This window comes from Brassica napus, chromosome A3 (assembly GCF_020379485.1).
Source record: "Brassica napus cultivar Da-Ae chromosome A3, Da-Ae, whole genome shotgun sequence".
NCBI classification, from domain to species: domain Eukaryota; kingdom Viridiplantae; phylum Streptophyta; class Magnoliopsida; order Brassicales; family Brassicaceae; genus Brassica; species Brassica napus.
Genome location: NC_063436.1, coordinates 18,956,730 through 18,979,415, shown reverse-complemented (window position 1 = coordinate 18,979,415; position 22,686 = coordinate 18,956,730). Strand labels below are relative to the sequence as shown.

At 36.6% G+C, this 22,686-nt stretch overlaps 4 protein-coding genes across 4 annotated transcripts; 1 reads left to right on the top strand and 3 right to left on the bottom strand.

Annotated features, from left to right (window-relative positions):
- Nucleotides 1-322: 322 nt before the first annotated feature.
- LOC106389303 (myosin-1) lies at nucleotides 323-7,128 on the bottom strand. The gene is made up of 23 exons (XM_013829514.3): nucleotides 6,849-7,128; nucleotides 6,132-6,410; nucleotides 5,943-6,044; nucleotides 5,723-5,866; nucleotides 5,494-5,644; nucleotides 5,383-5,410; nucleotides 5,124-5,289; nucleotides 4,944-5,007; nucleotides 4,825-4,838; nucleotides 4,636-4,720; nucleotides 4,313-4,416; nucleotides 4,070-4,208; nucleotides 3,778-3,896; nucleotides 3,294-3,446; nucleotides 2,993-3,082; nucleotides 2,827-2,904; nucleotides 2,583-2,741; nucleotides 2,240-2,446; nucleotides 1,916-2,121; nucleotides 1,694-1,829; nucleotides 1,502-1,631; nucleotides 1,287-1,433; nucleotides 323-1,210 (listed from the first exon to the last, which is right to left on the bottom strand). The coding sequence occupies exons 2-23, from the start codon at nucleotides 6,402-6,404 to the stop codon at nucleotides 498-500; spliced, it is 3,408 nt and encodes a 1,135-aa protein (XP_013684968.1). The 5' UTR covers nucleotides 6,405-6,410; nucleotides 6,849-7,128; the 3' UTR covers nucleotides 323-497.
- A 2,240-nt stretch (nucleotides 7,129-9,368) lies between these two features.
- LOC111214174 (E3 ubiquitin-protein ligase RING1-like) lies at nucleotides 9,369-11,080 on the bottom strand. Its single transcript, XM_022716521.2, has 2 exons — nucleotides 10,097-11,080; nucleotides 9,369-9,567 (listed from the first exon to the last, which is right to left on the bottom strand). The coding sequence occupies exon 1, from the start codon at nucleotides 11,001-11,003 to the stop codon at nucleotides 10,098-10,100; it is 906 nt and encodes a 301-aa protein (XP_022572242.2). The 5' UTR covers nucleotides 11,004-11,080; the 3' UTR covers nucleotides 9,369-9,567; nucleotide 10,097.
- A 448-nt stretch (nucleotides 11,081-11,528) lies between these two features.
- Nucleotides 11,529-14,061, bottom strand: LOC125607024 (sugar transport protein 4-like). Its single transcript, XM_048776524.1, has 4 exons — nucleotides 13,734-14,061; nucleotides 13,325-13,644; nucleotides 12,331-12,960; nucleotides 11,529-12,239 (listed from the first exon to the last, which is right to left on the bottom strand). Exons 1-4 carry the CDS (start codon nucleotides 13,864-13,866, stop codon nucleotides 11,778-11,780), a joined length of 1,545 nt encoding a protein of 514 aa, XP_048632481.1. The 5' UTR covers nucleotides 13,867-14,061; the 3' UTR covers nucleotides 11,529-11,777.
- A 5,389-nt stretch (nucleotides 14,062-19,450) lies between these two features.
- On the top strand, nucleotides 19,451-20,786 carry LOC125607023. Its single transcript, XM_048776523.1, has 4 exons — nucleotides 19,451-19,931; nucleotides 20,031-20,084; nucleotides 20,182-20,293; nucleotides 20,555-20,786. The coding sequence occupies exons 1-3, from the start codon at nucleotides 19,671-19,673 to the stop codon at nucleotides 20,251-20,253; spliced, it is 387 nt and encodes a 128-aa protein (XP_048632480.1). The 5' UTR covers nucleotides 19,451-19,670; the 3' UTR covers nucleotides 20,254-20,293; nucleotides 20,555-20,786.
- Nucleotides 20,787-22,686: the final 1,900 nt, after the last annotated feature.

Sequence of the window (22,686 nt, the reverse complement as noted above, 5' to 3'; positions counted from 1 at the left end):
TACAAATACCATACTTCAGCATTAATTTGACATGTCAAACTTTTGGGATTGACTGCAAAGATTTAATCTCGATGATCCAAGATCTCGGAACATAGCCGAACTTTTCTACTGAGCTGAAAGTGTTTTTATTTATCGTACTGAAAATATATCGTCTGATTCATTAGCTAAAATAACAAAATCTTTTCATTGGTTATTATTTTCCGACCACGTCTAATTAAAATAACCGTTCAAAAAAAAAAAATCTAATAAGTATGCTCTTCTTTTGCTTATTATAAGTGAAGTGTGCAAGCAGTTCTTTTACCCGTTGCTTAAGCTAAAAAAAAAGAGCTAAAACTTTGTTTACTACAAAAACAAGACATTTACAAACATTTATGATTTGTATGATCACAGAATATGCGTTTGTCTTAATCAACATCATTAACTTACTTTCTTTACCAGCAAACGAACAAAGTTTGCCTATAACAATAGTCTTCTTCACCTTCTATCAACAGTATCAATCAATACCTAGTGCTATTTCTCCTTCCCCACCACTTCCTCTTCACCTTCTCCATCGAACCACCACTCTCTTCACTCCCAAGCTTACTCAGTATCATCTTCGTTTCCCTCAACCTCCCTCCATAATCCTTTTTCCACGTCTCAAACATCTGTTTCAACCTCCTCAGCTCTCTATCCGGATTCAAGTTCGCTTCCACCTGACCAGACTTCACTTCCACCAAAAACTTCGCATCATCACCAAACACTTGAGCTCTCTGTTCAAACTCCTCAGCTAACCGTCCAATCACACTAAGCCCCGCGCTCATAGGTCGTTGTTGCTGTTGTTGTCTCCCCCCTCCTCCCTTGAACTGGTTACTGCTTGAATCCCAATCCGTTGCATCACTAGCATTAACCGATGCATCTGAGTTTCTCGCCGAGTCCTCAACCGCTAGGCTTTTCTTTGCTATGGAGAGGCTGGACTGCAAAGACCGCATCTGCTTCTGCCAGATCTCCTCCATTGACTTCATCTTTGTCTCGTACTCCGACCACCTGTTCTCGTACTGTTGAAGCCTCTGTTGAAGAATGTCGTTCTCTTCTTCTTTCTCACGTAGAGCAGCTTCTGATTTAAGTACCCTGCGTTGAAGCTCGGAGAGTACTGACGCCTTCACCAGCACCTCGCCTGATTTTAGCCATCCAATGTCCCCTGAGCATCTTCTAACCAACCAACCACGAATTGCTGCAAAGAAGATTACACTAAGTGTCATGAGAAGACCTACAACATCTAAAAATGTACAATAAACAACTTTTTTTACCTGATTGTATCACAAGAGACGCTTCTGTTACGTCCTGATACTGTTTCCTAGCAATCTTGCTTTTAACTTGGCTTTGTATAGTAGCAGCAGCTCTATGCCTTTTTCGTAAATAAGCAAACTCTTTTCTTACTTTCTCTCCGCGAACGACTGTTGCAAAAAGACAATGAGATTAAGATGCAAGACCAAGGTAATGAACTGAGAGGAGAGAGTTATACATGACTGGAGAGTATAGATTCCCATTCTAAGCTCCTTCAGGTGACAGCGTGCTTTGTATCCTCTAAAAGAGCTTTGCACACGTAAAATGCCATGGAGAGTACGGTTCCTTGTATCTTCAAGAACACCAATCTGCAATGCACATGAGACTATTATGTATGCCCCGAAGACATGAGCCGTCTTAGCTATTATACCTGTCCGGTTCTGAAGAACAACTTCGTGTAGCCAACTTGATACATCTCTGGCAAGATGTTAAACTGATGGAGAATTGCAACTGAAACACTTAGAGGATCTTTATCAGCAATGTTCTCCACCAGAAGGAAACCATACCTGCAGTATTATCATTTAATGGTTACAACTTAAGAAGAAAAAGCCTGTAAGGTCTAACTACTACAATGATTGATGGGCAGTGTCACCTTCTGGCGAATTTCTGATGAGACATTCTTGTGGGAAATCCAGACCGTGAGATTCGAACCACTTCTAGGACCCCACAGCATCTTAGCTGCTGTAAGACAAGCCCTTGCTCATACAACCCTGGTGACTGTACGTTATTTGGCTTGATGCAGCGGATGAAATGTGGGGTAGTGTTTCCTAAACGTTGCATCAATTGGAATAGTTGACCCTGGAAAACACACAAACCAGGTTAGAAAACTTGGATGCAAATAATGAGCTTTGAAGTAAAGCAGGTAACCAAAGCGGAAGCAACATCAGGTTTTGTGTTTAAGGCCAAAACACACTACCTTAAACTTAGTAGCTACACTCAACCGCTGGGAATCAGCACCACCTGCTTTGTGTAAAGGACCAACAACAGGTTTTTCAGATTGGATCAGCATGCTAGATGCAAATGCTTGAGGAAGGTGGCAGGAGCAAGAGGACAACAGTTGTATAGAATCCAAATGCAACAAATCTCTGTTCTTTTCTAGAAATCCAGTCGTCTCATATGTAACCTGATTCGGCAAAAAAAAAGCAAGCAGTCAAGACCGAGACTATATTCATGTTTCCTATCAAATTTTATATCTCCAAAAGATCCCACAGACTTGACTATAAATTGGTATTACTGACTGAGGTTTCAAGAGCTGTTACCTCTCCTGCATAGTGGACAACTGTGAAAAGCTTCTCTCGAGTTCCTCTGAAACATGAATTAGAGATCAAATGTTGTTTTAGCTTGTTTGCAAGTGTCAAATCTGTGCCATTCGGAAATGTTGATTCCTCATCCAAAAGAGAGAGCAGCCCTAATGGTTTCTGCACAAACAATGAGACTAAATTGCTTAAACGACATGTTTCAGACTAAAAGTATTTCCACAAATAAAAGCTTCTTAGTATCTACCTTTTCAAAGAGACTAAGACAATCTTGGTTGTCCTCAAAATCAACCCTTGTCCAGTCAATTCCATCCTGGATATATTCCTGAAACAGTAGAAAGAAACATTAACACCTTGGAATGAAGATTTACTACATGAACCTGTATAGTTCAATCAGAAAGGGAAAGCTTCACCTCTTGCTCCAGCTTGAATAGATGACGATTAAAGTGTTGCTGCAATCTCTCATTTGCATAATTTATACAGAACTGCTCAAAGCTGTTTTTCTGCACAAGAATGTGAAGTTGTTCAGCAAATCAATATGACACATAAAAAAAATATTCCCTTAGGTCCACACCGCTATTTCAACTACAGTCAACAATTAATGTGCCAAAAAAATTTATAATAGTTGTCATTATATAGAGGGATCTAATGATGTCAGATAGCAACTGTAACTTTGTTGAGGAGAAAGAACAGAGAGACAGAACAGAAGCATACATCAAATGATTCGAAGCCGTAGATATCAAGAATGCTGATGGATCTGCCAGTTCGTCTCTTTCCTACTGCAAGAGATTTGTTGATCTGCTCCACCAGCCAGTCAAAGAGGCAAGAATAAATTGATTTTGCTAAAGCATCTCTTGCATCAATGGCCTGAAAGAAAATAAACAAAAAGTGTCATCTAACACAAGAATTCTCGCAATACTAAAACTGAGCTAAAGAAAATAAATTGAGTTATTATCTTTGGAGGGGGGACTCAAGTCTACTATGAGAGTTGATGCCAAACAAGATTAAAACCATTGTTTCCAAATAAATGTGAAGCATGGATACTAATAACGCAGATGTTATATATGCAGTAACGGATGCAGAGATTAACCAGAGCAAAAAACTTCCAAACTGTCATAGCCTCTCTATATTGACCCTACAAACCCTACTTCAACTTTGATTCTTTGCAAAAATGCAAGCAGTTTTCATAATAAGGTACCTGCGGTAGTGTTAGCTTCTGCACAATGGTGTCCTTTCCAACTCTCATGTTACGTTTGGATAAACTTAGCTTAAGCTCATTGCTGTTGCACCCAATCAATTTAGCAACAGTTAACAAACCTGAAAATAACCAATACAGCATGTAGGTAAGTCTCCCTACCAGTCAGATAAGACATGAATTAAGCAGAAAACGCTTAGTGGGATGCAGATTCAACTTTCATGGACATAAAAGGGAAAAATATTTGAACTCAGTTTAACTCTAGGCATCCCTAGTTAGGGAGTGAGAGGCTTACTTTCATCTGCTATGGGTTCAACGTGGTTTTCATTGTCAATAACAGTGAAAGAAACATTCCCCAGCCATAATACTGCAGCAAGCATCGCGAATACACTTTCTTGATCTTCTTTACTAACATGAACAATGTCCAGAGCTTCCTGTAACAACAACAAAAGAGTTTTAAAATCAATTGAGAGAGAAATAAGGTCTGAAATGAGTAGATAAGAGGAATTTAGAAAGTATCTCACTGAGAGAGAAGTACCTTAACAGTATGGAAACGTTCAGCATCGTCAACTCCATTGATTCTATAACAATTACTCTGTCCCAAATATTTATACTCATGTGCGCTTTTCAGATTTAGCTTCTCTGCATATAAATGAAGAAAATAACTGCTCATAAATATACCAGTCGACAATTAACTCAACAACTGATAGTTGGCACGGTTTATTTTACTTATGGAAGATGCAACCAAAGATATATTAAGCACAGAGTTCAACCTACTTAAGACTATTTACAGACTTGTTCATGACGATCAATACTTAGGTCAGAAGATTTAAAAAAAGTATTCATTTTGCCTAACAATACCTCTAAGTGCAGATGAAGCCCCAGCACAAAGTTGGTAAAATATATGATATGACCTTTCCCCTTCAGCACATTGGACCACTCTAGACTGTTAAAATATGTCAACGTAGAAAGAAAAAAAATATCAATGTTAATGAACCATGCTCAAAAATGAAAGTAATTTAGTAGGAAACCCCATTTAAAAGAAGCTACCTTTTCTAGTAAGACTGCAAAATTTGAAGAACAGACAAAAAAATGAAGCTAAGTTAGCTTTTTGTAAAGTAAAATGAACCAACAACGTGAAGTAGTGTGATTGTAAGGTTTACACTTACAGGTTTGAACTTGAGCACCCGATATCTTTCCAGTTTCACTAAAATGAATCTCTATCAGTTTCCCCTGTAAATTTTAATATCAAAACAACATTGTGAGACATACTAAAACTTGAAAAAAAAAATCAACAAACAGCATAAGAGAAACAACATGTACAAAAGGAAAAACGATGAAGGGCTTACAAAACGACTAGAGTTATCATTTCTCAATGTTTTTGCATTTCCAAATGCTTCCAAGATAGGATTAGTCTTAAGTATCTCATATTCAATCCCGCTTCCACCTCCAAGTGCAGCCAAGTATTGCATAGCTATCTTAGCTGTCTCAGTTTTTCCTGCTCCACTCTCACCGCTGGATAAAAAGGAGAATCTTGTAATAAGAATACACCACAAAATACATCTTTACAAGTCATTTTAATGCATTGTTACAAGTCATTTTACTAACCTGATAATGATAGATTGGTTAACTTCATCTGTATTGGAAAACATAAAAAGGTGTGAGAACTGCAATGTTTAAAACATTCCACAACTAACAAACAATGAACCACAATCTCACCGCGTATCATTTCACGAATTGCTGTATCTGCAATTGCATACACATGAGGACTATCATTTGTTCTCTTCCTGTATGCTTCAATGTAGCTGTTTCCGTATAAAGGAACCTCCTTGAAAGGATTCACAGCCACCAAAACTGGTCCCGCTTTCGTCTACCACCATAAAAGGAAAAAAACAATAGTAAATGTTGGAACATAAATGGCAACAGATTCAGGGGAAAAAAGACTTACATATATCATGTCTTGGTTGTACCTATAGTTGAGGTTGTACAACACTGATGGCTCATTTAAGTAACTAAGTTGCATTAGATCGTCCACTCCATCAAGAATATCAGGATTTGCAGGTACTAGAGTCTCTGACATGACTTTTATAACCTGTTTAATCAATGCGGATTCAAACAATTGAAATATTAACTCATGCCTATCTTAGGAATACAAAAGAGTCACTTACTTTTCCCTCAGCCAAAGAAATAACAGACTCCTCTCCTGAAGTTGACAGTATCTTCCCAAGCTCCCAGTTACCATTGGGAAGTTGAATCCAAGATTGCAGTATCTAAAGTTCGAAAAAAACTGTCAAAAATTCATTCTATGTACCTACCTAGAAGCAATAAGTTTGTTCTCAATTTAGCTAGAAATCAACCTTCTTCCGAGCATATGCACTAGTGTCACTCCACCTGCGTTCATTACTCTGAGGCAAGGGCATTGTAGCAGCATCAGTATCCATATCCTCAGATAAAGACTGCTGTTCAACGTGCCCACTATATGGTGAATCCTCACTATCCCCAGCAGCAGTATCACTTGTACTAATCCCATTTCTGAAACCACCTTTTCTTGGAACACTGGAGCCATCAAATCTATAGTCTGCCGGCAGAGACTTAAGTGAGTTCATGGATGGAGTCACCTTTTGGGACATTTTTTCCTGCAAGAAAAGAAGGAAGCTAATCAAGCTCAAACAGAAGAAACTCCCACTCAACATTCAAAAGACATTTCTAGTTTTATTAACACACTTTAGGGCATAAAAAGTAATGCTTTTGTCTCGACTGTTTTCAAGTTCCTTAATCATCAAAATGAACAAAAGGAAAATAGAAAAATCTAACAGCTTTCTTGCTGAGGATAACGAAACTTTCCACAAAAGCAAATTGAGCTCAAAACTTGAGATACAAAGAGACTCACAAGACCCAAACCAATCAGAAGAAAGATACAAACTTTCTCCATTTAAGTAGAATGCATAAGAGTGAGAAATACAAAAGAACGCAGGGATTCTCAAATTTATTCGATTTAATAATCAATACCTTCGAGAATTAGATGCTCAGCATAAAAAAAGTTTGAATTTTTCTTAGAGATAGAGAAAACCCACCACAGAGAAGAAGCTTCTGGTTCTGTAAACTTGAAAGATCAGAGTGAAAAGGTCGGTGTGGAGATGAAAATGCCACCGGTGAGAAAAAAGGGCCTAAAGAGCATAAATCCTCAAGTAACAAGTGAGGAGACTGCTTGACAGATTTCAAATTTGGAGAGACAAATGCCACAAGTGCGAGTGAAGAAGAAGATTCAGCTTTTTCTCTGCTTCACAAGAATAGAAGAAGCCTGCTGTTTGTTTTAGAGCCTTTATTTCTGTTTTTTTTTTCTTATCTTTTTTGAACTCAGAAGACTTGCAGTTATATATATTTTATCATTAAAAATGTTATCCGACAATTTTAAATGTTAGGCTCATTTGGGTGAATAACCAAAACAAGAATTTTAATTAGGTAAGTGGACATTGTTTTTATTAATTGGCGAACAAGTGAAACGAGTTACAAAAAAGTCAATATTAACCTCCGCAATATCTCACGCATCCGATTATGTGTTACGTGCAACCGGTTACTTCAAAGACAAGAGTTTCTTTTAAAAAATAATTATATTACTCATTTCATGTACACGTGATGACACAAACAATTGTTATGATAGTATAAAAGTGTGATGGAGTAGAAGCTTTCCTCTTTCTCCTTCTGTACCACATATGAAACAGCACCAATGCTTTTCATTTACCAAAGTAGTACTACCAGTCTACCAGTTCTAATCAAGAAAATACTGGTGCGCTTCTTGAGATAGTTCCTTGGAAACAAACCTGAAGCAATGTGAATGCTATGAACATTAACTGTTATTAGTGGCAACACAATTTCAACTATTTATATTCAACCTAATGCTACATAACAGAAAAATATTAAGAGAGGGAGATAGAAGAAGACTCACTCTTTATCTTCAATATAAACTGTTGTGACCAAATCTACCTGCAACACATCGAATGTATGTTACGTTTCTCTGACTTTATGTGGAAACATGCAAGTAAGTGGCGTTACCTGAAGAAAGGGGTTGGGGAGAATCCAAGAGAAGCGTTTCTGGTAGCTGATGATTGCTGTCTGCTACTTGCTAGAGCCGTTGATGTCAGCGCCGAAGCAGCGCTTGAACCGCATGTAATCAGCGATTGAATTGGATACAAACTCTTAGAAACTCAGAAAAAATCTGAAACAAAGAGACGCCGAAAAAGAAAGAGGCCCACATGTTCTTGGAGCGTGTGGGCGACGTTTACCATTCAACAACAAACTAGATAAAAATACGAACTTGATGACTACAGATTTAACCACATAACAAAAGATTCATCCTTTGAATTACCTCACGCGAGGTAACATCGCTTCTGGGATCACCAGGCAACTCCTTAACATAGGAGTGGTTCCAGTTAAAATCTTCGAGCTTCCGTTTGATCTTAGCACCTTCATCAACAGCTCCCAGATTTTGATTCTGCAGATCCTTCGCTAGGGAATCGGTTTCCGAAGCGGTTACCGACATCGGAGACGAAGACGAAGCCGGAGGAGATTCCATCCGACGGAACGAATAAGAACATCGGGAAGGGATTAATCGAAACTCTCGGCCAAGAGAGGGAGATAATTGGAGTTTCGAAGAGGAAGTGAGGAGATGAAGCAGTCGGAGGTAGAAGAAAGACGACAGACTACACACACGCAAGTAGTCGAGAACCCACCATCTCTCAATTAAGGTTTACAACTTTTGGGTGATAGAAAAATGAGGGAAAATGAAGGGTCTGATAAGATCTAAGAAAGATAGTAGATGTTAATTAGGATTTTTGTTAAGTTTTTGCACTACCGTTTGATACAATCCCAAGGAGATGTCATAATTATTACAAAGCGTGTTAACCGGTTGTCTGAACGACGTGTCAGACAAAATATCTACACATATATTCCCGCTCACCATAGAACTAGGGATAGTATTGGTATTACCAAAAAATGAATAGTCTTTTAGCCATTTACCTAATTAAAAAATGTTTCATGTATATCTAGTGCAAAAACCCTTAAATGTTTTTGGTTTTTGGCCACCAACTGAATTTTGAGAAAGGTGAATTTTCAGCACCTCACATGTCCTGAAATGACGATTATGTCCTATTTGTGTGTTTTCTGTTAAACTGATGGTTTCAAATTTTAAACATTGTCAGATAAGCAGAAGAAAAAAATGATTATAATCAATTTTTCTATCAATAGTGATGCCCAACTAAACAGATACAAGCAACGAATAGATAGCCATTTTTTGTTGGTTCCCGCATCATACATGCCATTACCATATAAGAAGAAAAGCTGAAAAAAACAATGGGAAAAATGTTGCACATTTGTGACTACGTGTAATATAGGATAAGTTTGAGAACAAAAAGCTGTAAAGTCGTTTGATACAAAGTTCACGAAACACACCACAAGGGACTGTTTATATTTTCAGTATGTGTCCGAATTTTGCAAGTCATATATGTTTAAAGTTTGATGAGTGAATCAAAATCGTGTATAGGGATCTCGATTTCACATACCCCAATCATGGACTGAGAAAATAAACAAAATAGCACTTGAATGAAATATTGCGATTTTTCTTTAAACTCACAATCGTTATAATCCCAAAAAGGTACAGACGAGAACATGACTTCTTTTTTTTTGTTGGTAAATGTACAAAATATGGTAAAACCTCAACGTCACTTTTTTCTTTTTCCTGAGAACTTGTGCACATCATTTTTCCAATCCAATCTACAAGCAATGACTCTGGCCATACTGCGCCACAGATGAAAGTAGCAAAGCTTTAGGACAAGTGGTTTCATTTTCTTCAAAGGCAAAGTGATTTCCACAAATAAAGAAAGGTCTAAATCCATTAACAATTACACTAATGGATTAACCAAATCCTTAAATGCTAACTCAAATAACTATACAAACCTTAAGACCAATATCTCCATGACTAATACGTCTACTGAGTCCAATATCCAAGGTTAGCGCATTACTCAGAATGCCCAAGATATCTAATAAGCAATGATATATATATTGCTAACAGAGAGAACCACCAAGAGCAAGCCAGGAACTACTCTATCCCTATAGAACTTCTTGATCAAGCACAGCAACATTTGAGCTCACAATTGCAAAACAGATGCCTAACACGAAAATTCGACTTCAACCTAATACATACCGATGAAACGACCCGAGCATGAAGTTAACATAGTTAGCCACACATCGACAAAGTTCTTGCAGTCTAAAACAGTAAGTAGTCTAGTTCAAGCAAAGGATTTTTACTAAGGCAAGAGACACAAACCTCAATCCAAATCATCCCCCCTGGTCTCGAGATTAGCTCCACCTCCACTTCCAGGTGCACCCGACCCAGAACCCTCACCATCAAGTCCCCTAAACGGCAAAGGCACCTGTATACTAAACCTCCTCCCCGTCTCCACAGCCCCACTAGCCTCCCCTCCTTGACCCTGACCCCTACTCTCATACTCAGGATCATCCGTGGGTAACTCGTACCGACAGACCGGACAAGAGTTATGCAACTCCAGCCACGGCATCAAACAATCCTGATGAAACACGTGCTTGCAAGGCATCTGCTTTACATCCCCACCGTCCTCAAACTCATCCATACAAACGGCGCACTGGTTCATCTCCGACCTCACCATATCCTTCGTCACCTTAACACTCGGCAGCCCGTCGACGGCCGATTTCGACGCCGGAGGAGTTCCATACCGGTTAGGATCATTCTCCGCGAGCTGCTGAATCAGCTGCTCGAGTCCAGGGCCGAAGAAGTAGTCCCCGAGGTTCCCCGGGACTCGGTTTGATTGATCGGAGGGGTGATTCTCGATCACGAACTGCACGTGCGTGCCGCTGGATCGGAGATGCTGGAGGTGGTTCTGGAGAAACGACACCGGATCGAACGCGTCGTTTCGCGTGGAGCGAGGCTGCATCGAGGGGTTGGAGCCGAATAGGAGAGGGAGTAAGGTGGAGAAAGGATCGGACATGGGGAAGAAGCCTCCTCCGCTAGGGTTCAGATTTGGGGGTGGATTAGGGTTTGGTTCGTCGTATTCTTCGAGAAACCCACCGGAGCAGAGAGGGCAGAAGGGATCGGAGGAGGTGGAGGAGGTTGAGATTGTGACTGTTCGGTTGCATTGGTAACAGAAGAACATCTTTTCGACCGCCGCGGCGGCGGTGGAGTTTCCGTCGGAGGACATGACGGAGTCTGTGGGATTTGGTCAAAGAGGAAGAAATGAACCGTCGCTGGGAGAGAGAGACTGTTTGTGGTTCATGAACGATGATTAAACTATTTGGGCTTCGGCCCATATACGGCCCTTATGTTTTTATACTAAGGAAATTTTAGTTTTGTCTTTGTCAATTTGGCATGCTATGAAAGTTTCTAATAACGAAAAGTTTCTATTAAAAGATGAGGAATATGAGTCAAATCCAATTAAAACTAGTTTTTAATTAGAATTAATGTACAGTAATGTAATACCTGAATCCAATTCATAATTGTTCCACTATAAAATTGGTTTGTCATCTACTAATCTGATATTCCAAAATTAATGGATTAGAACACTTTTAAAAATGTTTCATTTACTTCTACCTAAAAATTGTTGTAACAGAATGGTACCTACCCCTTTTGGACAAAACTCAAATATCTACTGAACTATTCTCGTTTCTCGATCTAGCATTAGAACTCTTTTTTTTTTCCAAATAAATATATTAACAGGAATGTTAAATAAGAGTACAAAAACATAAGGCAAACTGATTTCAGTTTTCATTTTTTTTTCTTAACTTGCTTTAGGTCGAAACTTCAATTGCAACAAAGAGAAATTTAATAAGAACGAAAGAATAAACTAACTGAAAGCTAAGTCTCTGCTTAACAAAAGCAGAGCAGCATTATTCGACATTTCATCCTTTGAATCATCACCTTTCTCTTTTCAAGTTTTCTCACAAGTCTTTTGCCCAAAGAAAACTTTGTTCCATCATCACACCGCCTTTTGTTGCAACTCAGCAGCACTAACACCAACAGCTTCATCAGGAATAAATCTTCCCCAGAACCAGTGTGCCTTCCACACTCTGTTCATCTCTTCGATTGGTACATTCTTCGTCTCAGGCAACATCAAGTAGATGAATATCGTCATTATGAAGACAAACACCGCAAAGAAGAAGAACAGTCCGAATTTCATGTGACAAAGCATCGTAAGGAAGAGCTGAGCTACAAGGAATGTGAAGAACATGTTGACCGCTACGTTTATGGCTTGTGCTGCTGATCGGATCTCTAGTGGAGATATCTCACTAGGGACCAGCCATCCCAACGGTCCCCATGACCAGGCGAAACCCGCTACATAGATGCAGATCAGTGCCACGATAACATTAGCATCTGTTTTCCCTATGTTCCCTGTTCCAACTGTTCCAAATTTGACTCCAATCATGATTCCAATAGCGATCTACAACACAAATAACGATTTTTTGAGGGATTGAGTGTTCGTCAAGAAACGTAAAGTAGAGCTAGGGTTAGGGTTTAGAATTTTGCATTACCTGAGAGATAAGCATCTGGATACCTCCCTGGAGGAACAAGACTCTTCTTCCAAACCTATCAACTGTGAAAACAGCGACGAAGGTACACAGGAGCTCGATGATACCCGTTACCATAGCTGATAAGAGCGAGGCTTTACTACCGAACCCTAGGGTTTGGAACAGAACGGGAGCGTAAAATGTAATGACATTGATTCCGGTAAGCTGTTGGAAGAAAGGAATGGCGCAAGTCATGATCAACTGTGGTCTGTAACGTGGAAGCAAGATGTTCTTCCATGGATGTTTCACTTGCTTAGACTCCTCGCTTGCATCAATGAGGTCTTGAAACTCTTCTTCGACTTCATCGGTTCCTCGGAGAGATCGAAGCATTTCCTTGGCCTCTTCAGCGAAGCCACGTTCGATGAGGGAGTTTGGAGTGTCGGGAAGGATCAGAGCTCCGAACATGATCATCATTGCAGGGACACAAGCTAACCCTAGGGAGATTCTCCACCCAATGTTCCCTTTCATCTGTGCAGTGAAGTAATTGATGATCGTTGCAACAACAATACCAAATATGATTGCTACTTGAAACCCGTTGTTGAAGGCTCCTCTAAGATTCGGAGGTGCCATTTCCGACAGATAAACCGGAACAGACTGAAACCAAAACCAATTAGTATAAGCAGCCATTGTAACTTCTCTGTCAAGTTACTTCTACCATGGTGGAAATAAAATATTATAATTTTTAACTTAAAATCAATAGGCTATAAATAGATTGGATCTAACATTTTATATACTCCATTCGTATCATTTTAAGTGGTGTTTAGAGACAAAAATTTGTTTCAAAATAATTGATGTTCTTTTTATTCTAGAAAGAATTAAATATCACTTGAACTTTGTGACCAATTACAAAATATTGTTTTTTTTTAATTGGTTGAATTAGTTTCATTTAATGATATTTTTATGCAACCAAGATAAACTGTATTTTTTTTTTAAACATAAAAAGTTTTTAGAAACTTACTTGATTGGCAAATCCGACACCGAAACCGAGTAGAATACGACCGATGAGAAGCATGGCTATGTTTTGGGCAAAGCCGTTGAAAGCAGAGCCGACAAAGAAGGTGAAACCACCAAGAAACATAGACCACTTCCTTCCAAAAATTCGGGTTATCGTGGAGGCGAATAAGGAAGAGACCAGAGCCGCTAAATAGAGAGACGAAGTGAAGAGAGTGAGAAGCTCACTATCGAAACGACAGTACTCATTCTCATGTGCGCTCTTCATCTTTTTGTACACGTGAGGGAAAAACTCTTTCAAGAACGGCTCCATTGAGGTTACCCCTCCTACAAGCAATAACAAAAAAAAAAACTAAATCACACAACCAATATTTCCTAGATCAGATCAAAAAAAGAACAAGACTTGAAAACAAAACCTGAGATCCCGAGATCGTATCCGAAGATGAGACCACCAAAAGCACCGATGAAACATGTTATGAACACTTTAGGTGTCAATTTGTAATTATAGTTTCGAACTCCCGGCGTTTGACTGACAAACCCTCCAGCCATTTCTCCGACGTCGTGGAAGAGTCAGTGTTGAGCAGAACAGATATTGTTCGAATAAGGCAAGAAACGTTTGATATTGAAAATGAAGAAGAGCAGTTGGAATTTATAGGATTTGAATCAACTGTCGAGTGACTTTGTGGTCGGGGAAAAGAAGAACAGCTGTTGTTGGTCTTCCACTGGCCTATTCCTCTGGATCTTATCTGCTTCCGTAGATCTCGTGTCTTTTTATAGGTTTTATTTATCTTTGTTTTCGTCAACCTTCTGATCTTATATATTAGTGAAAGAAACCCTCAAAAATCAGCCTATCTATTTTTAACCCAAGTATTATTTTTTTGGGTCAAAAGCCTTAAGTATTTTTATAATGAAATAATTCCTTAACTAAAAACTGTTAGAAAATTGATTCTCTCAACGTTTAAACCCAAAACAAGTTGTATCTTTATTAAAAGCCACACGATGTTTGGTTGTCAGTGACTTGTCACTAAACCACAATTAAAAACATTGGAAGCAACTTATCATACTGGTTAAGGTTTTAAGATTTATACATTCAGATCTGAGGTTATCTCAAACAATGCAATTTCTTACAGATTATATATGATGCAAACTTTTGTGTAATGTGTGCTATCCATTGTGAAAAAAAAAATCCTTTTGTAGACCAAAAAAAAATGTGATATCAAAAAGCCTAAAATCTCAAAAGGTTCAACCACAAGTATGTACATGTCTCAAAATGAGTGGTTTAAGCGATAGAGACATACTCACTCAGTTTCAACTTAGTTGTCGTTGTACATTAAAATTTTCATTTTAAAAAGTGTCATTTTATAATTTCAGTTAAGTCTGGGCATTCAGGGTTCCAATCGATTTCGGTTTTGTCCAATCAGATTTCGGTTTTTCAGGTTTATCAAAATCATTCGGGTTATATAAAAGTTCGGTTTGGGACCGGTTCAGGTTCTATCGGGTTCAGGTCGAAGATAACAAATCTTCAAAGAACCGGTACAACCCGATGAATTTTTGGTTCCGGGTCCCAATCGATTCTTCGGTTTAAAATTTTCTGATTTGTATCTACTTTATAACCAAAATATAAGTAAAATCGGTTTTTCGGTTTTAAAATACCTGATTTGTACCAATTTTGTAAACAAAACATAAGTAAAATCGATTTGAAAAAAAAAGTTCATGCAAAACATTATTCACTGAAAACAAAACCAAAATCTAAAAACTTCAAGCTTCAACTGCCACCTTCAACCATCAACCTTTATGTAATATATATTTATTTTAGATGTCAATAATATCTTACTGTATTTTGGATACAAATTAGGAATTGAGATCATGTTTGGTACAAGTTCTTTTTATGACTGTGAATGTTTCGGGTTCTATCGGGTATCTATTTAGGTTCGGTTTGGATAATACTTGTAACCCAAAATACCATAAAGCAAGATCTATTTGGTATTTATGTCGGATTCAGATCGGTTCGGTTTAGTTTTTATCAGATTGGACTGGATTTGGGGTTTTGGGTTCGATTAATTTGGCTACCCCTAATTTCAATGCAAAATTTATGAATTTATATGCTATTGTATTTTTTATTAGTAGAAATATGGTTCGGTATTATAGATAATGATGATTTTTTAAAAAATATATAAAATTAAATGTTTTCTTAATTTGTTTACACAAACCTAAAACAACAACTAAAATGAAATGGAGAGAGAGAGAGAGTAGTTTGTTAGTGCCGTTTTAAAGATGAGTGCACGTTGCTCATCATTCCTCTGTAGTCAAATAATATTTTGGAGATCTATACATCATCTTGGTCAAAGATGATAAGGTAAATAATCAAATTTGTTAGCTGGTTTTTGTATGTTCCCTGTTCCAGCCGTTGCGAATTTGACTCCAATCATGATTCCAATAGCGATCTACAACACAAATGATGATTTTTGAGAGATTGAGTGTTTGCCAAGAAACGTAAAGTAGGGTTATGGTTAGTTTTTGTATTACCTGAGAGATAAGCATCTGAATACCTCCCTGGAGGAAAAAAAAAACTCTTTTTCCGAACCTATCAACTGTAAAAACAGAGACAAATGTACACAAGATCTCGATGATTCCAGTTACCATAGCCGATATGAGCGAGGCTTTACTACCGAACCCTAGGTTTAAAACAGAACGGGCTCTTAAAGTGTAATGACATTGATTCCGGTAAGCTGCTGGAAGAAAGGAACAAAGCAAGTCATGATCAATTGTGGTCTGTAACGTGGAACTGAGATGTCCTTCCATGGATGTTTCACTTGCTTAGACTTCTCACTTGCATCAATGAGATCTTGAAACTCTTCTTCTACTTTATCGGTTCCTTGGATAGATTGAATCATTTGCTTTGACTCTTAAGGGAAGCCACGTTTGATGAGGGAGTTTAGAGTGTCAGGAAGATTCAGAGCTCCGATCATCATGATAATTACTGCAGAGACACAATCTAACCCTAGAGAGATTCTCCATCCAATGTTCCCTTTCATCTGTGCAATGAAGTAATTAATGATCGTTGCAACAACAAAACCGAATATGATCGCTACTTGAAACCCATTGTTGAACGCTCTATTTCCGTCAGACACCAGAACCATACTGAAACCAACACCAAAACCAAAACCGATACTGATCAATATAAGCTGCCATTGTAGCTTCTTCAGCAAGTTACTTCTAACCATGGACGATAGATGTTAAATTTGAGTTTATTATAGACTTACAACTTAATTTTTTATATATATTATTTAATATACTAAGCAAGGAACCCGTGCGATATCGCACGGAAACTCATTTTACAAAAATATATTTTATAAAATGATTTTTATAACAATTGGTTTTGAAAAAGTACTCATATTATAAACTTAGATTGTATGCAACTATATTTGTAAATCATTGTGTCATATGATATGTATTGTGCCAAGATGAACAATTAACTGTTTTTAAATATACTAATTATTTAAGAAGTTATTAAATATTTTCTCGTCTTATTGTAAGATCTAATGATAGGGAGCTAAGAGCCCTATAGCATTTTACAAGTTCAAATAAAAATTTACAATTATATAGTTCCAACCAATTTTTGAATAAATTTTAATTATTTTTGCATGACATCAAAGTAATTTTACTAATAAAAAGGAAATAATAGTAGTAGTCAGTATTCTTTTTGAAAAATTTATATTTCTGTGTTTGCCAAAAATAACTATTATTCTTATATATTTTTACATGCTTTGTTTCTTTAGAAAGAATATCAAATAGATTGGATAGCGTAACAAATGTGTGTCGACTCATGTTAGCATTAAGAATATTGCTTTGAATTTTCAGAAGAGTTCTTATACAACATGCACTGACAATTTTTATAATATAAAACAAAAATTATATAAAAGCTAACTACTGTATGTTGATAAATTATAGATTTACATTTTTTAAAATTATTGATTGATTCAGTTTCAAAAAAAAAAAAAAAATTATTGATTGCATTTATTGGATTTTCAAGTAGAAGACATCTCAATTATTTATAGTTGGTATTGATAATAAGTTACATTTTATTGAGCTTTGACATAATACTCTCTCTTTTTAAGGTTGCTACGTAACTTCTAACAAAAGTTTGACTATAAATCTTAACCTTCTCCACTAGCTAAAAAATAAAAAAATTGTATATTTTGTATGGTTTACGAAGAATTACGAGTAATAGATCTTTACAAAATTTTCAATTGTTTCTACTAAATAATCAAATCAAAAGGTCAGTCACTAAAATTTTAAAGTCGCATGCGATATTGCGATACACAGCATTAGTTGAGAAGAATGCTTTCCAAGCCGAAAAAGACCTGCAAAAAGTCATGTCCATATACAAAGTATCTCAAGTAGCTGAAGATTCATCATCGGAGACACCACACCCACCACCGTCTACTTCTTCTTACTCCTCCTACAAACTGTTTTCTCGACGTTTCTTCAGCCTCCACGGCCGTGACCTCTTCGCAGCCTCAGCCAATTGGTTCCTAGTGGACGTCGTCTTCTATACAAGCAACCTCCTCCTCTCTCAAATCGTCAACTTATCCGACAAACCTGCCAATATGACAAATGTCTATGACTTGCCTTCGAAGCAGGCCAAGCGGCTAAGGTCGCAGCCATTGTAGCCGTGTGCTCCACCATCCCTGGTTACTGGTTCACCGTTTATTTCATCGATAGAGTCGGTCGAGTCAAGATTCAGATGTTCCTCACGGGTCATGGCCGCTGTCTACTTAGGGCCTGACTGGTTCAACCGCAGCGGTTGCGGTTGCGGTTGCGGGAGTTTGCGGATGCGGGTGGTTGCGGTTTCTAGCGGTTTTAAGAGATTTGTACGACTGGTTCTGCAGTTAAAAATTGGTGCGTTTGCGGGATACTTATGACTGGTTAACTACCAAGTGCAGCAGCGGTTAAATAATAAATTAACAATATTTACATTTTATACAATTATAAAAATATCAAAAATAATAATATTATAATAAATATAAAAGTTATATTTAGAAAGTTATAGTTTATTTTTTTTTAAAATATAGAAAATATTTTTGTTTTAAAGTTTTATAATATTAATTAAAATATAATAGATATATTTTAGCATTTTTATAATTCCAATTTAACTTTTTTATTGAATAATTTTATTTTTGTATTTATATTGTTTTGGAAAAAAAGAAATTTTTTTTATCCTCCCGCAACCGCCCGCAACCGCAAACGCTAGCTGGAACCAGCTTTTGAATTTATGAGGTTCAGAGCGATTTGGAGCGGTTTGGAGCGGTTTGAGCGATTGTTGCAAAACGCCAACAACCGCTACCAACCGCAAAAGCTGCGTTTGCGGGTGGTAGCGGGAAAACCAATCATAGCCTTAGCCGCTGGCATTCCGTACAGTTGGTTTAGGTCTGAGAATAATAAGACTAATAATAAAGGCTTTATGATTCTCTTCGGGTTTGAAAATCATTCTCTTGGTTTTAATTGTAACTCCTCTCTCAAAAGTCTCATTCTCAAACAACACATATCTTCTAGAATAGCAAATGATGTACTTTTCATGATCTTATATATTGAACTTTTTTTATAGCAGAAACTTTTTTTTTAATATACTTGGTTTCTTTATCTCTTTTCATATTATTGTTTTCATGGTCTTCATTTATATTCTTCGTCCATCTCATTTTCTAATCTTTTAGTCTCTCTTCTGTATCTCAAAATCGTGAAAGTATGTTTTTGGTATCTTGTCTAAATCTTAATTACTGAAGGTTAATATGGGAACTGTTAACTTATAGTGAAGATCGGTTACATAGTGCACATGTTTAAGTTAAATAACAGAATTATCAAATAATTTTTAAACCAAAAAATAAAATAAGTAAATTATAATGCATATTGGCCGCCACGTTAATCATTGAAACTTGTTGATCATTGAAACTAATGCTGTTTCGTTGGTTAATGGGTGTGACACCAAAACGTGGAACTGTAGTGTGCTACGTTTCTTATTATAATTTTCGATTGAATATCAATTTTCAGAAAGTTCCTTAATGGAAAATAAGAAAACAGCAGCCGGCACGTAACTATGGCATTGCAAGATTCTAGTGGTTCATATAATTATTTAATACTCGTTCGAGTGTATCGGTATCATTACGATGCCATACTAAGGGCAACATTAATGGGGTATGATAGAGGAAGTCGTTAGGCTTTATATGATTTTATTTAAATAAAAATTGTATAATTTCGCTGGGACGGACGCGGTTTGTCGTTGGCTAACATATTTTTTTTTGTCCTTAGGTGATACGTGTCGGCAAGGGAATGGTGGAAGCGTTTTGGTTTGAGAAATGATTCACGTGTTGCCCTTTGGGCCTTGTCTCTTTGAGAAGAGAGAGAGAGAGTTGAAGATCGATGGCGGAAGGCGCGATGATCCCCAGCAACTGAAGAAGGGAAGCCATAGCTTCAGGCAGAGGCTACTTCTCTGGACCCTTTCTTCGACGCCTATCATCAGGCAGAGGCTGAATCCTAGCCTCCAACATCACGAGATGTCTCTCCTCCGCCTCTTCGAGACTGTCTCCGATGACTGCGTCACACTTGCCCTCATCCAGGTTAAAACTTTTGATCCTTGCTCCTCACTTTTCTTATAGTTTATCGATCTGGGCTTGCTACATTACTTACGATTTCTGGGTTTCACTAATGCAACTCAGATTAAATTGACTGATGTTACTGATCCCATGGTCAATGAGAAGGTTGCTGATCGGGTGAGCATTGAACTTGAACTCATTTGCATTTTTTGGTTTTGTAAAGATGTGGTCAGACTTTGTAATTGGGGTTTCTCTGCCTTGTGGGATTTATCAGGTAGGAGAGGATTTAGAAGGAGTTACCCACAAAGTTTACTTTGATATTCAGATCAATGGTTCACCTGAATGAGTTACCCACAAAGTTTACTTTGTCCCCTCTTCTTCATTGGGTTTGTAAGCTCTGTGTTTTTCCCAATTTGGTTTTAGCTTAATCAGTTCATATTTATTTTGCTATGTTACTGGGTGAGATGGTACGTAGGAGAATGAGCTCCCGAGAGAATCCGACAGACACTTGACAACTAGTTCCTGTTCTTTTTCTCTTGCTTATAACGTTTCTCTTGCCAAACCACAATTTGTTTTATTTATTTTCTTCTTATATATGTGCAAGTTGTAATACTTTCTTCTGGGTTCTTGTTGCTTGATTCTTGCAGGCGTAGAGGGAAAGATTGTGGTTGAGCTGATTTTGCTGGGCAAATCTGGATGCAGGGGCAAACATTATCTGATTTTTTCTTAATTGTTCTGTTCTTTTTTTTTTGGTTTCGGGTATGTGGATTTGATTTTGTGATCGTTGTTCTGATTGTGCAAGGAGGAGTCTCTTGCACGTAGAACATAGAAACTACTTTTTTATATAGTTTGTAATCAAAGATTTACTCTACTTATTTCTGCTTCACGTTTCATTGTTGAGATGATCTTGTTCCCTGTCAAAACATGTTTAGCATAACAAGTTCACCTTCTCTCGTTCTCTCCATACAAAAGAAGCAAACACATTTTGATCAAACATTTGTCTCATATTCTATCCATCCTACCAAACAAAAGAAGCAAACACATTTTGATCAAACGTTTGTCTCAAATAAATATTATAAAATATACTAAGGACTATTTTTGTCCTACCAATAATCAACAAAATTAAAAAAGTCCTTATGCATTTGTCCTTAACTAAAAAATAATATTAATTTATTCTAAGGACAAAATTTTGTAGAACCAATAATGTTGCCCTAATGAGATTACGAGCTCGTACGTTAAAGTGCCGAGACGACGACCGTCGGACGATGTACGATACATATGATGACGAGACCGTACAATTCCGAACGTTTCAGTGAATAAATCATGAACCCTCGTAATACGGTTGGTTCATGGCTCAGAGGACCAGAGAAAGAAAGAAGAAGACATTATAGTGACATGACTGAAATTCGTGTATGAAAATTGGACATGAATCATGTGTTCATGAAAATTATGAAAACTACATATCACAAATGCGAAATATCTGTAAGTATGGAAAACAAATATTTTCATCCAGTAAAAGAAAATTAAAATTAAAACTAATAACTTCTTTGCTTTGTTTATGATTTTTGGCTATCCAAATACGAAATTTTTTTCTTACTATTTTTCGTTGACAACGTTTCATTTGAATATTTTTTAAAAATGTGTATTCAGATAACATCATATAACTCTTTTTCTTCACCATTTTATTAGATTAGTGAAAATTTTACTTTGGCAATTATCACGTACATTTATAGATTTTTAAAGATCTATTTGAATAGTCATATTTTTCAATTTAAAAGTAGTTATTTTAAATGATATTTAAATGAATAGTCACAACTTTTCAATTTAAATAGTCACATCTTTCAATATAAAATTAGTTATTTTGAAATAATACTTATATGAATAATCACAACTTTTCAATTATAAATAGTCACATTTTTTCAATTTAAATTTTGGTTATTTTGATATGATACTTATATTTATAGTAACAGCTTTTTAATTTAAAGGTAGTTATTTTAAAATGATATTATTACAAAATATATTTTGTCTTTTCATTTTAATTTAAAAGTTTTTTTTATCATTCGAATGGTAAAATTTAAAGGATTTGTAAGAGGAGGGTAGAACACGCTCACAGCGCTCCAAAATTATTATCATTATTTGTTTCTGGTTATCAGATTGTCTGAAATTCTGTCCTTACGCATCAAAAAGATAATTGTAACATCTAGTTTTCCCGGTTAAATGATTAATCTGAAATTGACTTGGCATATGCGTAATTGCATAAATGGCAATCTCCTTGAAACAAAATCTCGTGGAAAAAGCTAGTATACTCGCAAGTCGCATCCCTGTTTATTTAAAGTTTGCTGGGTTCCGAGCATAACAATAATCCTATTTACTGGTCTTTGAACAAAGACTAACTTTTTTCTAATATATTTGTGATTGTTGTGATGTTTTTTTTTTCTTTTTTTTTTTGTTATTTAGATTGGGATTTGTCATTGTTCACAATTATTTATATAAAAAAATTAAAAGTTGTAAAAGTTGATAATCAAACATTGCAATAGTTAACACTAAAAGTTACAATGATTCATCACCAAAAGCTATAATCACCAACAATTATAATTGTCAATCACCAAAGATTGCAATGATTCATTCTAAAAATTATCTAAAGATTGACATTGCAACTCAATAGGAATTCACAACCATTGGAATTATAGATAATTATTCTAAAAAAATACTTTTAAAATCTAATTTGAATAGACACATTAGTTAAAAAACACTTTTATTACAGAAAGACACATTAACT

Coding starts and splice junctions, on each gene's coding strand:
- LOC125607024 (XM_048776524.1), bottom strand. CDS start 13,866: ATGGCTGGAGGGTTTGTCAGTCAAACGCCGGGAGTTCGAAACTATAAT. Junction 13,645..13,733: donor ATACGATCTCGGGATCTCAG/GTTTTGTTTTCA, acceptor TATTGCTTGTAG/GAGGGGTAACCTCAATGGAG. Junction 12,961..13,324: donor GTGTCGGATTTGCCAATCAA/GTAAGTTTCTAA, acceptor TTTTGGTTTCAG/TCTGTTCCGGTTTATCTGTC.
- LOC106389303 (XM_013829514.3), bottom strand. CDS start 6,404: ATGTCCCAAAAGGTGACTCCATCCATGAACTCACTTAAGTCTCTGCCG. Junction 4,209..4,312: donor AACGTTTCCATACTGTTAAG/GTACTTCTCTCT, acceptor TTGTTGTTACAG/GAAGCTCTGGACATTGTTCA. Junction 1,211..1,286: donor GTCTCTTGTGATACAATCAG/GTAAAAAAAGTT, acceptor TCTTCTTTGCAG/CAATTCGTGGTTGGTTGGTT.
- LOC111214174 (XM_022716521.2), bottom strand. CDS start 11,003: ATGTCCTCCGACGGAAACTCCACCGCCGCCGCGGCGGTCGAAAAGATG.
- LOC125607023 (XM_048776523.1), top strand. CDS start 19,671: ATGATTCACGTGTTGCCCTTTGGGCCTTGTCTCTTTGAGAAGAGAGAG. Junction 19,932..20,030: donor TCACACTTGCCCTCATCCAG/GTTAAAACTTTT, acceptor AATGCAACTCAG/ATTAAATTGACTGATGTTAC. Junction 20,085..20,181: donor ATGAGAAGGTTGCTGATCGG/GTGAGCATTGAA, acceptor GGGATTTATCAG/GTAGGAGAGGATTTAGAAGG.